The sequence below is a fragment of the Peromyscus maniculatus genome, chromosome 4 (assembly GCF_049852395.1).
Source record: "Peromyscus maniculatus bairdii isolate BWxNUB_F1_BW_parent chromosome 4, HU_Pman_BW_mat_3.1, whole genome shotgun sequence".
Taxonomy (NCBI): domain Eukaryota; kingdom Metazoa; phylum Chordata; class Mammalia; order Rodentia; family Cricetidae; genus Peromyscus; species Peromyscus maniculatus.
In genome coordinates this window covers 27239310-27256441 of record NC_134855.1, presented here as the reverse complement: position 1 = coordinate 27256441, position 17132 = coordinate 27239310, and the positions used below count along the sequence as shown (strand labels likewise).

Here is a 17132-nt window from a genome sequence, read left to right as displayed (position 1 = left end):
GTCAATACTGGCATTAACACACAGACTTCTCAGGACGTAGCCCAGGCTAATGTATTTTCTTTTTAATGTGGATGGTTGTTTTGCCTGCACGTGTGCACCACAGCCATTGACCGATGTCCATGAAGGAAGAGCAACCAGTGCTCTTAATAACAGAGCCATCTTCCCACCCTCCAGAGGCTTATTTTTAACTAGATTCCTAGAGTTTGCTATGCACACTAAAGTTTGAGAAATGCTGGATTTTAACTAACTAGACACAAATTTTAAAGCACTCACTTTATCATTTTAAATCATGGCAAATCAGGGCCAAAGGGAAAGTGAACATAGTCTGCTTTTAAGTATTTTAGAGCACATACAAGGCATTTAAGAAAAATCAACATCTAACCTTTCTTTTGCCATAAAAATGCCCCAATAAATAACCCCAAGCCCCGCCAAGTAACTCTCCTTAATTCCTATAACACCACCTGACATTTTTCAGGTATGACTGCACCCCAGTACAGTTACTGAAAGCCTTACATACCAGGTCCTGGAACAGATCATTCACACTTATCTCCCTCTGGAGTCCTCTCTTAACTGTGTATTACTTAACAATAGGGCCTGCATCCCCAGGACACCCAGTCAGAGTTTGATATGAAAGACTCACACTGAAGTTCTTAGGCAACGTATTTTCTTGTAGTATGTGCTGTCTGACCTACTTCTGCCTCCAAGTGTCAAAGCCATTTCTTTTCATGCCCAGCCCCCAAAATTCACCTTGCCTCCTATATCTTCGGCCACCTTTTGGAGTCCATAGAAGAAAATGTACTTATTTACCTTTTTGTGTAATCCCTTTATAAATATGGCATATATACTTTTTAAAAAGAAATGCTGTTTTCCCTTACCATCTGCAGCAGTACATCGAGAAGCCAGTTCCCACAGGACTAATCCCATGGCGTACATATCTATCCTCAAAAATGCATCCCTTTGGAAGTTTATAGCGCCCTCTAAAACCTCTGGAGCCATATACCTCCGAGTACCAACCTGAAAAAGAATTTGAAAGCAATCAGTACTCATTGACTTTATGAACTAATATTTTTGTTTATGGTTTTGTAGAAAAAAAAAAAAACAAATATGGTCTATTTAGCCAGGGTAAAGTAAGATGGCTTCTGGATACTCTCACCAGACAGGCTTACAGAGCTTGTCCTCCCTTCTGGATCGAATCACAAAGACCTGAATAACTAACGGTTTGCTGGGAGAAGGCCAGAATGGAGGAAAGAGCACTTTGCATATTGTTTGAGGTACACCTTTAGAAAACACTTTTTTTTTAGGGCTTCACTAATAAACATTTAAGATGATGTAAAAATAATTAGCAGAGATAGATTTTTAAAATTCTACTTGTAAAAAATCTTACTTATTCAAGAATTCTTCTTTATTTACATTTGCCCCCAAAAGTTTGGTATTGTGTAGTACTGTAACTGTGGCTACTATGCTTGGGCAGCTAGTGCTAGTTGGTCTTGAATGCATTTTTATGTGAAAGCTTAAGAGATTTTAGGAGCTATTTAGGTAGACTAAAATACACTTAACACAGATCTAAAAAGCAGCTTAGACATTGGTGTTTTCATCCTTCGGTAAGGGATGGCAAGTAACCTTTGGTCAAGACTTTGGTAGTTATATGTACATTTAGCAATAGATTTTAAAAAGTAAGGACAGATCAGTGAAGCTTTGAAGTTCCATTTTTAACTGATTTTATCAGAACATAAAGTAGCTCTCTGGCTCTCGCTGTTCTAAACATTACACTGTATTCCGAATATCTCTCAAAGCCTACTTTTTCACTTAATTTAGACCATCCAAAGTTATTTCTTGTATTATGGGATTATAGCTTATCTAATTTTAGTCTAAGATATCCTCTTTTATGAATGAAAGGTGGTACGATAGTGGAGAAACTATTTACTCATGTAGGTAATAACTTATTTTGCCTAATCTTGTAATCCAATTGTAAGAGCATTAAAAGATGACATGAATGAGGTTAAAAAAAAAAAAAAGTAGGCAGCTGGAGAGATGGCTTAGTGGTTAAAAGCACTGGGTGCTCTTCCAGACGTCCTGAGTTCAATTCCCAGCAACCACATGGTGGCTCACAACCATCTATAATAGGATCTGATGCCCTCTTCTGGCTTGCAAGTATAAATGCAGAGCACACATACATAAAATATAGATTACAAAACAAAAGTTATAAAGTTTGCTCTAATACCAAAAGATGAAACTATCCCATACATACTGTCCTATGACTATCAATCATACAATAAGCACAGAAATTTGTCTCTAGGCTTCTTACTCCATTTTTAGTAATATTCTTCCTAAAACAGCCTCTATTCTCAATCATGTCAGCTTTTCTAATGTTCTGCAACTGCTGACATAACCTTGAACCAAATCTGAAACTGATAATTAACATTGACAGAATGTAGTGTGCCATGACTGCACACAGCTATGTTCCTGGGGATCAAGATATGGAAGGAGAATGAAAACTCAGAAATAACCAAGTAACTTGAATGACTTGAAAGACAGAGAACCGGGCAAGCCTAGAGAGAATCCTTTGGCTTTGTAGGAAATGTCACATTTTAAGCAAATATTTGTTTTATTTTTAACAGAGACGTGTTGTGAAATATTCCTTTTACACTGTGTGAAGATGTGTCACTATGCTATGATTGGCTTAATGAAGAGCTGAATGGTCATTAACTAGGCAGGAAGAGGTTAGGCGGAACTTCTGGGAACAGAGCTCTGGAAAGAAGAAAGGAGGGTCGCCAGCCAAATGGAGAGGAAGCAGGATGGACTGTACAGAGGTAAGGGTAACTGAGCCATGTAAAAGAATGTAGATTAAAAGATACGGGTTAATTTAAGGTGAAAGAAGACTAAGGATTAGAACTAAGAAGATTAGGAACAAAACTAAGCTAAGGCCATGCTTTAATAATTAATAGTAAGTCTCCATATCAGTTTTTGCAAATTGGTGGCCCAAAGAAAAATCCACCTACAGGGAGGTGTTTTATGCACATGTGATTGTGGGTGCCCACAGAGTCCAGAAAAGGGTGTTGAGTCCCCTCAGACTGGACTTACTGGCATTTCTGAGCAGCCTGAGCCAGGAAATGAACTTGGTCCTCTGCAAAGACAGGAAGCACTCTTAATTCCTGGGCCATCTCCTGCCCCTAAACTAACTGTTCTTGTAAAAAAAAAAAAAAAAAAAAAAAAAAAAAAGTGATTCTATACAAGTGTAGCAGCTTTCCTAGCCTCACATTTTTGTGAGAATAAAATGCATGGGTATTCTCCTCTCCTTGGCATTCTTAAAGGATGCTATATCTATTTGTGCAAACAATAACTGAAGTTAGACACCTCATTTCAGCCTTTCCAGGAGATCTGAACTCTAGAAAAAAAAATTCAAAGATAAAACATTAAATTCATTAAAGAGTTAATGAATCAATAAAGAGGAAGAAGCAAGAAAATTATTATGTAGAAAATGGGAAGGAAAACCTAGTACACTGTGGTGAGAAGTGAACCATTATCCTCCACTCTTAGTGTGACGAATTAACCAATAAAAACTGAGTTAAAATTAAGAACTCCCTAAAGATAAAATTATTAAGAACTGGATTCTTCTGTGACTAATTATTTTAGAAAACAACCCTGTCCCAGCTAAATGTTGTTCTATGCTTGCCTAATCCTAAGGGGACAGCCATGTAAAAATGCTGCCCTCTCAAAATATGTCACTCTTCATTAGATGACTCAACCAACCCCAGCAACTTCAGATCAAGTCGGTATTGATCTAAAGTAAGAGATGTGCTTATTATTTCCTACTCACATCTTATACTGGTTGTTCTTACCTGTCCATGGGTGTCACCTGCAGATTTGCCAGCCTCAAACTTTAATGCCAACCCAAAGTCAGCGATGCAAGCTGTCAGATTGTTTTTCAACAACACATTCTTACTTTTGATGTCCCTTCAAATAGAAAAAAAGTATTTTAAGTAAGTTATTTTTAAAATTTCTATTGAACATGAGGAGAATATGCTATAAAAATGAAGTTACTTAAAATTATGAAAGGCAAAGAAAGGGATAAGATGCTTAGGCAGAGTCCCAATCTAGTCTAAAGCACATGAATGTAGTGACAAGCCCATTTTAACAGGAGCAAGAAGGAATCCTCTCCATAAAGCAGTTTTACAACAGCCATTCCAGAAATACATTATCATCTATGTCACTCCCACATAATCATAAAATTACTATTTCTTTAAGGGAATGGGAACATTTCAGATCTCACAGTTACAAACTCCCATAGAAACTTGTTTTTCAGAACAACAAGAAAATAGTCAAAATCTTTGGTGAAGATTTCTACTTCAGAACAGCCCTTCACTGCCGCCCTCCTTGCACTGCATGGCCTCTATTGTAGGGAAGCACCTCTTGGAATACAAACACAAAGAAGCCTTTTACCATAGAGCATGGCCCAGTACTTTGAAAGCCTATCAGCTGTAATGCAGGAAAATATTCTTTCTACACATCTTATTCATCTGGTTCATCTTAAAGACAACTCCGCAAGCATGTCTCCATGCTGTGACCAACAGTTACATTCAGAAGTCATAATACTGACCCACAAGAGGATGGAGAATGCTCCAGAAATCAACTTGTTTCAGTATCAAAACATTTTCAGGGTCCCTATAACAACTTTGGGGAGGTCTGAAGGATTAGTTTGAATATATTAATAGAAGGCAAATTCAAGAAGAAAAATGAAAGAAAGCAGATCCCTTTCTGAAGAAGTCATTTATGGTTCGTAAAATCAGAATCTGGCGACATTCAACTATCCCTCTGCTAAATCACTCTGATCATGGCTATTTTTAAAACAGAATAGAAGGTGACAACTCAATCCTATGTTCTTCCAATAATGGCAAACTAAATCTATCTTCCAGGAACAAGCACTTTTCATTTTCAAGATTTGGTAACGGAGTCTTCACTGGACATGTAATATTTCTTCACTGGACAGCTCTCTCCTCACAATGACCTTTCCTTCTACTTTAGCTCAAGAATGAATCCACACTCATTCAAAACACAAAGAATATATGTAGTCTATCCTTAATTTCATCATCGAGTATCTATTAAAAAATTACCTTTAAATCAAATTTTTGAGTTAAAATCATTTTTCCTTTGACATAGAGAAAATACACCTTTATTCTCAAACATGGTTTCAGAAATTAGACAAATTAAAACATGACATCATTAAACTTTACTAATGAGATTAATATGTACATTACCCAAAATACATCCTAGTCAAATCTCAAACCTAATTTTAAAAAATGAAAATCTTTACATTTTCAAATATGACTGAATAATCAAGGCAAAAATAAATTTCACCCAGAAGTAGGCTTAAATAATAAGCATGTGAGTTGAACAGAAAGACAGGACAACTCTGGCTGTACCTGTGAGATATTGCAGGCTTGTGACCGTCTTTTAAGCCAGGTATATCCTCATGTAAATATGCCAATCCTCTAGCCATGGTTTCTGCGATATGACAGAGTTCATTCCAAGAGACCACATTAGCCTTGAGGAAGTCTGACAGTGAACCCTAAAGAAAAGAGCGAGACACCCGTAAGTTCTTGATGCAAGTTTTACACAGATGGAAACTTTGCTTTGGATATGGAGGCAATGCATTCCTTTCAGTACATAATCAATCAAGCACTATAGAGTTTCCTTCCAATTCACATTACTGAACATTCAACCCCAAAAGACTGATTTTTAAAAGCTAATTACCAAAATAAGTTAATTTCCCTAACTTTAGAAAGTTTAAAAAAAAAAAAAAACAGACTACAAAATCAAAATCTTCTCTAAAGCTATTATGATCCTTATGGTCAAATACTAAGTGAAATATAAAGCCAGTTACACTTAACAAGAATGACATTCATTATACAAACCAAGTATCTTAGCTGACCATAGTAATGCAAGCCCATAATCCCAGAACTTGGGAGGCTGCTGAGGCAAAAAGATGAGGCTAGCCTGTGCTACACAGTAGAATTTTCTTTAAAAAAAAAAAAAAAAAAAAAAAAAAAAATTTAATGAAAAATGAGGGGAAAGTACATGTGCTTTGGCACTAATTCCAAGCTAGTGACTGTGGGTTCATCATTAAAGAATTATCAGGCAAAAAATGAAGAGAAAAAAAAGAAGGGCTCATGGAGTCAAACTGTATCCTAAGTAATACATGGAAAACAACAAACGCTGTCTAAAGTCCCCCTAAGAGAAGCAATTGCAGCACAGGAAATCAAGGCTTAGGGCTGCTCTATGATTAGTGGGTTAGTTACAAAGTTCTTTCCTTAGTTTTGTGATACTTTCATTCACGAGTAATGTATATATGGATCAAATATTAATCAACTGTGATAATATACTGTTCTCTTGAAATACAACAATTAACATTAGGTTGGAAGGCCAAGTCCAGCTTTACAAAACTTAAGTATTAAGTCGTTTTTCACCTTTTCATGAAATGCTGTGATTAGCCACAAGTCCACATCAACGCTGGTGCCTCGTTTTTCTGCACCAATGAACTGTAGTATATTCTCATGCTTCATTCCAGGTAAACTATAGACTTCATATTCATTCTGCCAGGATTGTTTGTCCTACAGGAAATAATAATAATGATGATGATGATGAAAGCGTGGTAAGAACTCAGAAAGTACAAGAAAATAAATCATGTTGAGATTACTGGAACAAGTTCTAAAACAATAACAAAATAAGCTAAGTCTAATTGATATATCAACAAAATAAGCTAAATACAAGTGACCTTTTGTTATTTTTTATAAAAGAAATCTGTAAGAGGTAATAACAATAATCCATAATAAATCTTTGTTATTTAGAGAATCCCACCCCATTCCTTCAAAATCTCCTTTTCTGTGTTGCTAAGTTTACAAACACAGGTATTCATCAAAAGCCACTGCATTTCTGTAACTTAAAAAGAAACACGTCCTGCTTCAAAGTTACTACAATCACTGTATGGTGCGAAACTAGTATACGATAGTAGTATGCATGCTACTATTCACAACCATCTCCCTGAAAGATCAATTTCAGTAGAGTGACCACCTTAAATAGGTGACAGTCTCTCTTCAGTCTGCCCCACCCTTACCCCCATCCCAAGCTAACAATACCTACTGTTTCTTTTAGACTATCAATTACTCATTCCTGCAGGTTATCTATGTCTACTGTATACTTACAAAAGATTACTTTCTTTTTACTATGAGAGGGCAATGAAAGTGAGTTACACTATAATGTAATGGTAAGGAAATCTCTGGATTCAAGATTAATTTAAATTCCAGGTTTTCCTCTGATTTTTATAAAATCACTTTTCCAGTGAAGTAAAGGAATAACTGTGCTCTTGGTCACTAAAGTACTTACTGAATGTATATTCATGTATGATATATGAACACACAATACATAAATCAATACTTTGTCAATAAAAACATTTAATAAAATGGCTGCTACTGTTGTTTCTACTCTTAATATCCATATTATTTTCTAACTGTTAAGATTCCTTACATCTTAAGTAGCTTCCCACAGCTTACTACAAATCTTAGCCCAACAGAATGCTTCTCTTTCTAGAGCCACACCGCTGCCAAGATAAAGAAAGACTCTAGGGGCTAGGCTTTAGATGAGGTGAGAAGGTACATTAAGTAAACTGTTTCTCTAGTAACTTTGGAGTGATGGAGGTTGAGTATGTGTATCCAAGACTTCAATACCAAGGGTGCCACCAGCCATGGGGATGTATTACCAAAGAAAGGGAAAGATGGAAGCCCTAATATCAACCAGCAAGGGAGCAAAGCGGCAGTGCAGCCTGCCTTAGGTCAGGGTTCATAAGAAGTTCAGCTGCGTTTCAAGGAAAACAAGGAAATCAATCCTATGGAAACCTGAATCACTGCCTCTGAGAAGTTACCAACACAAACTGAAATAATTACACAGAAACACTCAAAGTACAATGAAAAGAAATCAAAGTCTGGTCATGTAGCTCCAAACAGCAATTCTAAAACAAAGCACACAATCTGTTGTTCTTTCTTGTCAGGGGGATAGCAAGACAACTACTCAGACGGTGAGGTGGTTTTTGTGATTGGAATACGTCTTTAGTTTTTATTAACAAAAGACTGGCTCTATGTTCCTTTATTGTGAGTCCTCCACTGCCGACAACCCCAAGTGCTGCACTAAACCATTCCGTTCTTAGATGTGACTGCAGCACAGAAAGGCCAGACTGCTTCCCCACTATCACAGTCACCTTAGAATATACAGTCTGTGTATGAGCTATAATGTTCTAGCCAGTTACAGCTTTAAAAAGATATCGGTAGACAGATCAGACAACTTTAATAAACATACCTGTATTGGAAATATTTTGACAGCCACATATTCATTGAGCAACTGGGCTTTCCAGACACAACCAAATCTTCCCCTTGCTTTCACTTCTAACAGCTGCAATGGCTTCAAACCTAGCAATGGAGAAGGTGGGGGTGGTCCTGGGTCCTAGAAAAAAAAAATAATAATGAATAAGCAGAACATAAGACATTAATTCTGAAATGAGAAAAAAGGTAAGTATATTGAAGAATACACTGACAGAAACTGTTAACACTCAAGTGACTGTAAGTCAATGTGACCTTAACTTTCAGCCTGCAAGAACTGAGCTTCTGGGGCGTTAGCAGGAACCACTAAGCAAGCAATATCTAACACTAGCACTGCTACTACTTAGGAACAGCAGGTGAAAACCACAAAGCAGCCAGTCTAAGCACTGTGAACTTCAGAACACTCTTAATAGTATCCCATTGGCTCCACCCAGCTCACATTCTCTTAAAAGATATGGATTTGAAAAGTACCAAAACAGCAAAGTAGAACCGTTTCTCAAAGAATTCTCAAAATCTACTTTCTCTTGTAGCTATTTAATACTAACTTTTTCTTCATTAATTTTGTAATGCTCAGTCACTTTAAGCAAGTATATAAAATACAAAAAGCACTTAAAAGAAATGTTTCTATAGACAAACTTTTTGTTTCTTCACTCTTATTTTTCAAGATACTAATAGTTCATTCCTTTAACTATTTCCCAAAACTGAATAGAAATAAAAATCATGTCCTGAGGAAAACTGAAGAGAAAAATAAAACAAAGTACAAATAAAAATCTAGGAATGTGGTAGTCATAGCTGGAAACATGGAATGGTGAATAAAAGACAAGAGTGATACTATGATGCATTTTTAAAATAAGGCCTGTATAATACATTAAAAAGGGGAATTGCAAAAAAAATTCCCTAAACCAAAAGAATGGTAACTTTTGCTGAAAGTGTTCTATCAGTTTACCAACTCAACTAAAGCAAGATGTAAGAAGACTCTGGAAGCCAACAGATTAACCAACAGAAATGTTCCAAGGGCCAAAAGTTCTGTGAAAAGGTACTAAAATGTTGTGGCAAGAACAACCTCCTGTTGGTACTTCAGATACTTGAAAATGGCATTTTATCCTAGATCACTGCATCTCACCCTAATTTTCTTCTCCCTTTTTACATCTTCATAACGTTCATGACTGTTAATGCTCCCTGTAGGCATCCTTCATCCACTAGTCTATTTGTGAGTCTCAAAAATTTCTATCAAGCATTAGAATGACCCAGCAAAGAAACAGTGCAAAGTATTACAAGGAAAAAGAACACAACCTCTAGGCAATCCTTATTTAAAGGCTTGAAAAGCTCCTATTTTAAAAAATAAGTCAGAAGACTTCCTGTGACTGATTCTGAAGTCATGTCTGTTTTCAAATGACTACAAACATTGCTGTCCCATCTAAAAATATGAAGAATTAATAAAACCAAAGTGCTTCTGTTTAGCAGAGTGATGGACCAAAAAGGCTGTCGACAAATCCTACAGAAAGGCCAGGCTCACAGTGATTCGCAGAAAGGGGCACCTTTGTCTTTTCTGGAAAGTTGCTGTGAGAATCATATCCTCCCTTCCTATTCTTGAACTGACTGTCTTCTGCCTGTAATAAGAGTCTACTGACAGGACCAGGCTGACTGAGGCAACTAGAGAAGGAAAAGGTGAATACTACTCTTCCAGAGGCAAAGAAAACTATCCAGTCGGCAAGGTCCAAGAATACGTGTACAAGTTTATAGAGAAATAACTAAATAGAAAAGACAAGGGTGAGTTTTTCAAAGCAGCAATACTAAAATCTTTAGGTAATCATTGAAAAGAGAGAAAAGAAGAGGGCAACTCAACTCTAACATTCTGATCTGACACCCTTCTACACACTGACCAACAGTGTCTCTAGAGATAACTTGCACAGAGCTGTTCTGTGTTCAAAGGGGCCCCAACCATAGACACGAGTCCAGTCAATGGCACAGAATTGAGATGATTTCTTCAACATCTCAAAATAATAATATAACAGTGGCTCAAAGTATGTTAAATGATTTCTAGATGCAAAGATAAACTTCAAAGTTCCTATAGGCTTACAAGGCTTTCCTTAGTAAATTTATTAACGTACTTTTATTTCATAGAGATATCTTGAATCAACATTTAATATTACAATTTTACCATTAATTGCTACAAAACATACAACTGACAAAATTTCCTAACAGTATAAAAAATTAAATTAAAAAAACAAGCACTGGCCAATTTTCAAAAGGGAAGAAAATGATCTCTAAAGGTTCATTCTCATCAACATCAAATCCTTTTGAGATGTAGTCTTAAGTATACTTTAAGATTCACAAATATTTAAAGATTGGGCTAAAAAGCAACTTCATAATAAAATAACTACACAATACATAATACCATTGATACAACTTTTTCCTTTCTTAAGAAGTTACTAGGATGAAGTTTTAAATGCACCTCTAAAATTTAAGTTTTACTTATTGTATAAAATATTGGAAATGATTCTGTTTATTAGCATCATTATAGCAATTTATTCAGAAAAACTCAGTATTTGTTTCTAGGAATAAGGACTTGTATCATTAAACATATGAAGCCCTGAGGGGACAAATGGGAACTTAACACATCACAAATGATGGCATCCAGAAAACATGGCTTTGCCTTGCTGTACAGAAACACTTGGGGAGGGGGGCAGCAACTCTCAGGACTACAGAATTTCTGAGACCCTCCCCTGGAGCTCTCGGTGCTCTTTCAACAACCATTTAATGCATACAACTAAGATGAGGCACAGCAAAGTGGCTCTGATTATGTATTCCTTCTTAAGACATCAAAAAGTATGTGGAAATTGCAGTTACTGGGAAAGCCCCCCTGCCCAGAGATCCTCCCCAGTGACTAACTGTACCCAATGCTGGGACACTGTTCAAGAGGAGCAGCAAAGCCATCAGTGATCAAGTTTGCTTATTTCTCAATTAAGTATACATTGTAATCCAAACAGCCTCAACCTTCCAGGCAGCAACAGATTTATCAAAGGTGTTATTTCTGCGGCTAATTCATTTGCTAGAGATACCATTGGAAAATGCAGATTTTAAGCTAAGAGATAATGAGCTAGACCAGAAAGACACCTCTTATTTAAATGGGTAAAGGCTGATATTTAAATATATGAACTACTATAAAAAATTATAAATACTGGGTTTCTAGGGCTAATGGCCTCATTAGGTTTTATCTTCTGTTCAGCTGAAATAGTTCTTTCTACATTCTATCTTAGATAAATATAAATACTGTTAATGATCCTTCAAAATCAAATGCTTTTATTATGTCAAATGAATCACATTTGGATACGAAAGGGGGACTTTTATAACAAAAATGTAGATAAACTATAAAGGATACAAAGTAAAGCAACAATAACAACAAAACTCTAAGGACAAATGTTTTGTGTGCATCCACAAAAGCTTTCACAACCATAAGCAAACATCAATGCATCTTACCTCTATCATTATATGAAAGGCGTGCTTGTGAAGAAAAAACACAGGCAAAAGAAATTACGATTCATATTCAGAATGAAATGAAAAATGACACATCAGTTACAAAGGTGAAAGAAGGAATGAATTAGCTTTTTTAAAGTAGACAGTGATTCAATGGACTATATTTTTAAGATAAAGATTAAGAACACTTTCCTTATAGCCAGAGGAAAGTAGTATAAAAAACGTAAAGGAAAAAGCCTTGGATATCACCTATCAGGGTGGTAATAAATAAATTTTGATGTAAAATAACTCCAAATTACCTGATCCAATGGGCTTCAAGCCAGCAAGTAAAATAAATTTTAGACACTACTTAGTACTTGAAAAGGTTTTAAAGTCTAAATGCAAGAGTAGGCAATTGAACTGGGGAAGACGGGAGCTGGAATTGGTTCTGACCAGCAGAGGGCAGTATTGCCTTTAACAAAATCAAGCAGCCTGAAGAAACCCAATTCTCTCAGACCAGGCTTTCTAATAGTTTTCATGGGTGTGCGCATACATGTATAGGGACATGTGCATGGAGGTTAGTGGACAACCTCGGGAGTCATTCCAAAAGTGTCATTTCCCACTGTCTGGAACTCCTAGGCTGGCCAGCAAGCCCGAGGAACCCACCTGCCTCAATTTCTCCAGTGCTGGGATTACAAGCATATACCATCACACCCACCCCGCCTGCCTTCCCCCTCCCCTTTTCCTTTTCCTCTCTCTTTCTTTCTTTCATGTGGGCTCTAAGGATCAAACTTATATGCTCATGCTTGTAAAGAAGCCCTTTGTGAGTGGTAATGTCTCTCAACTCTAGTTTTTTGGTTTTGTTTTTTTGTTTTTTTTTTTTTTGTTTTTTTTTTTACAGCTTTTATAAGAACCTCCGAAATTTCCTTCCAGTGAGTGAACTCACCTTTCTGGAAGGCAGTAGGACCTTATAGTAAAACACAAAATAATGCTTTTGGTGGCTATGTGTGTGCTCAGAAAAGACAAACTGGGAAGAAAACACATAAGGAAGAAAGATGGCCAGAATTAAACAAAACCTGGTGACAAACTAGGCCTGTTATAAAACTCCCTGCCCAGCTGTAGCAACAAGAATAAATCAAAATAGATCCTACCAGAACAGGATTTAGATGACTTAGTTCATACTTCGAATTAAGCATTTATTAGCAGTTCAAAATACAATTTCAGTATTATAGTAACTTTAAACTTAGGAAGTATGTAACAACTGAGTAAGTAGTAGTACCCTGGAAATGAGTACCCAGACACAGTTCTTACAACCTGAGAACAGTCAGATAGTACTAGAGAACAAGTCAACCCTAAAAAGATAACTGCTTTAATGTTAAATTCAGTGAAATACACGTTAGCTACTGCTAGGGAGCTTGAAAACTCCCAACAGATGACCACATTCCCCAGATTCCACTATTTCTACAGAGAACAGTGCCACTTGCAAAAAGAAATGACAATCCAGTTATCTATACCAGTTGTTTGCTGGATTTTCGTCCTGTGATAATCATCCAGGACTATTCACCAGTCATCAAAAAGCTAGCTTAATCCTACCACACCATTAGAGAACCTCAGCATTCCTGAATACAATACCTCTCTCCCAGGGAATGCAAAGACACAAGAATCACTGAGATCTTGTTTAAACTCAAGAACTTGCAGAGATAAAGACATCAGCGCAAGTAAATGTTACTTTTAATCTTAGAAAGTATTAGGCCTACTCAGTTAACTTTATAATGAACATTAGAATAAGATATAAAATACACAAATAAAAAAATGAAGGCTAAAAACAAGCTTTAATGTAATAAGAATGGGAAAGACAAAAACCAAAAAATTAAATAAATAAGTTAATTAATTAAATAAAATACATAAACAGACTTTAAGTATATCTTTTTAGATATACTTCTCCATAAATGAACATTAGAATGGACAAAAGATACAAGGTAAACAAGAGGCACCACCACCAACAACAACAAAAAAAAAACCTTTGCAGTATATGCAGTCAAACAAGCAAAAGAGATCACTGAACATATAAACAGAAAAAACTCACCAAACAAAACGGCCTGGATTCACAAAATGGAAAGGTGGCTTTGAGTACTCTGCACTGTAACTGTAAGTAACTAAAAATCAAATCAACTCCTTAATGCCAAGTAAGAAGAGTTCCAGATTAGAAACAGACCGACTGCTTATCAAGAAGGAAGGAACTTACTGCCAAACATCAGAAAAGAACATAGGACTTGACTCACTCATTCATTTCCTCACTCAAAAAAGTTGACTGACCGCACTGTTTGTGTCAAGTACTATCTACTCAGGCTCTCATGAACTTGACAGCAGATGGACTAATTGATGATTTGCACTAACAAAGGCATAATTAAAAACTAAAATCAGGAGAAAGGAAGTCACTAGCTTGAGCATCTGTAAGACAGCTGACTTACACTGCCCAGTTTTTCCCTTAGGAGAGCACCCTGAAAGAAAAATGTCAAAATGTCGCAGTAGAGGGGACTGATGGGAGTGAAAAGCATTGTTAGGACACATCCTAGATTTTAGGTTATACAGCCACATGGACAAGTGCTGCGTTTATTGAAACATAGGTTTGGAAAAGACAATCATGATCCCTGAATGGGAAGTGCTAAGAGACATCCAAGTGGAGCTATTTGGTAAGCAGTTAGCTATGCAAATCTAAAATTCAAAGAAATCATTCTAGAAATAGAAACTTTTATATACCATTCATAAATACACATACAACATGTACTACAACTTTCTTTACTGTTTAATACACACAAACACACAGACAGACAATCTTAATTAAGTGTATCTACTTAGGCAGATTAGTTTCCATATATATTTATTTTTGCACACCACACAACAATCTTTTCTTACAACCATCAAGTGTCTATATTATGTGAAAACTGACAAATTCTGAATGTGTCTCCTCTTAGTCATCTAATTATCATATATTCTTAGAAATGCCACAATTCTTCATTTTTTAGACTATCAACAAGCTAGAAAAGGGCAGGCATATATTAACAGATGAATAAATCAGATACTGTCAAATGCTCAGCCATGGATCTATTAATTAGATCCCAAGATTCCTTATAGTTTCTCTCATCGAACTATTCCTGAAAGCAAACAGAAAGCAATGTAGATAATAAAGACTCTGAACAGACTCCCCAAGCCTTTAGCAGCACAGGGCAGCCAGCACCAGGGTAGGCAGTTTCCTAAGAGATGTAGGCAAAGCCCGCTCCCCTCTTAGCTGCTGTGCAAAAACATAAGGCTTGTGACTAGCTATAAAGAAAACTTACTTTTATTTAACATTTATAACCTTTAAGTGAAGATGAAAGAAAGAAAACGGATGTGAGAAAATATTTAACTACTAAGCTGCCTAGACATAAATAAAACTATATTCATATGAAATAGTGAACTCTAATTATTTTTCCCTAATTTAGCTTTCTATGGACTCCATCTAATTATTGAAATAAGCCATTCAGTCAATGGACAATAATCCCTGAATAAAAGCCCAGGCATTGCCAATCAGGACAAGATTGTAAGTCAGGTTGTTTCACCTGAGTGCTCCGATTTTTTTCATTAGTACAATGAACTTGGTGTAGCATATATTTCAGAGTATTATATCAGTAATAGTTTCAATGAAAAGTATTCCTTTTGAGTCAAAGCTGTGACAGAGAGGACAATGACAGCAGACAGTTACTGAGCATTTTAACACTGGCCAACACCTCAAATAGAGTTCTCTCAGCACTACAGAATGTCAATCATCTTTCTTCCACTGGCCATTCCTTTCATAATTTCTTCACTTTCATTTCCAAGTGGCAAAGTTAAATAAACAGCCTGTTTCCATCTTACCTTCATGTAACTGTGAGCCGCAGGAGGGCAAGCAGGGACCATCCTGCACCTGTACTAGGTAGCATGCATAGTGCAGGGCTCACAGCAGGTACGTAAGCACCAAGAGAGAGGTTCACCAAAAACAGAAAGACAGCCCACAGTATTTATTTTATTAACAAATGAACTTTTCTACTTCTACTATTTTGAATTAATGGAAAGGGGTTTTAGAGCAATGATGTAGCTAGGAATAAAGGAAGACATCTAGGATAAAGTCTGGGACATGAGATTGATGCAGAAAAAGTTTGCCTCCTCCTGGCTACTACCTACTCTCCAGAAAAAGGGTAAGCATGTACTCTGATCTACACTCATGAGTCCACCTCCAGGTTGGTCAAAGGAAACTGCACCCCAGATGCTAAGAATGGAATGATGATCACAGGCAGTTGTGTGTGTGTGTGTGGCGGGGGTGAGGGGGGTGGTCAAAGCACTCAAAGAACTGGCTTTCACAAGTAAGTGTAGTGTGCAGTTCCACTCTAAGGAGGTTAAGCTCCATGGTTTTTGTCTTCCTCTCACCTCTTTGCTTTTGGATAAAGAATTATTAGACAATCTCCACCTGACTATATTTAGGCATTGTATATAGAAATTATAAATAATAAGCATTGTAAATAGAAAAAACTTTGCGTGTTTGGTGAGAGTAATTTTTCAAGCTATATACCTATCAATAATTTCTAAAAATTTGCTTAGAAGTATATTTTAAATGAAGTTACAATTTTAGTTGCTGTACAAAAACAATTATATACCCCAGTGGGACACAAAAGGAAAAACATCTAGAACAGTCCTGAGCCATTCTTAAGAATATATATACAAAGATATACAAGTATAAATTGGCATTATAGCATCATATTTTAAGCATGTTAAAATATGGTTGAAATACTTATAAAATGTAGATTTCTCCTATCAGAAATCTCATACAAACTTTACTAAACTGATAAAATATCACACCATATACCCTAAATGTACACAATTTGTACCAACACATTAAATTGTAGTATTTCCTGAGCATACAGTAACACTCTACTAAGTTACACTTAAAAATACATCACTTAATGGATTGAGATAAATGGCAATCAAGCTGAAGAGCTATTTTTCTATACTGTTGACCTGAAAGAAGCTACTTGTAGAAGAATACTTTATAGTCTATAAAAGAAAAATAGTATTTGATAGTTTAATGGAGAGAAAATGCAACAGCCAAACAGATGAAGCTAGAGAAAGTATCCAAGGATGCATACCAATCTTAAAATTATTTATAGCAAGTGATAAATGTGAATGATTTTTCCTCTTTTGAAAGAACGCTTTCTAAATAAATTGTGTCCATACAGCAAACATAGTCTTATTTCAAGCAGAAGAGAAAAAAAAAAAAACTGATTAATCAATCAACCC

At 36.1% G+C, this 17132-nt stretch overlaps 1 protein-coding gene across 1 annotated transcript in view; it reads right to left on the bottom strand.

Annotated features, from left to right (window-relative positions):
• Acvr2a (activin A receptor type 2A) overlaps positions 1 to 17132 on the bottom strand; it is an 80052-nt gene that overhangs the window by 6519 nt on the left and 56401 nt on the right. The window contains exons 5-9 of the mRNA XM_006974291.4: positions 8347 to 8490; positions 6465 to 6608; positions 5421 to 5566; positions 3840 to 3954; positions 876 to 1014 (exon numbers count right to left, since the gene is read on the bottom strand). Of these exons, the coding sequence (XP_006974353.1) occupies positions 876 to 1014; positions 3840 to 3954; positions 5421 to 5566; positions 6465 to 6608; positions 8347 to 8490 (688 nt within the window). The remainder of the gene's footprint in view (positions 1 to 875; positions 1015 to 3839; positions 3955 to 5420; positions 5567 to 6464; positions 6609 to 8346; positions 8491 to 17132) is intronic.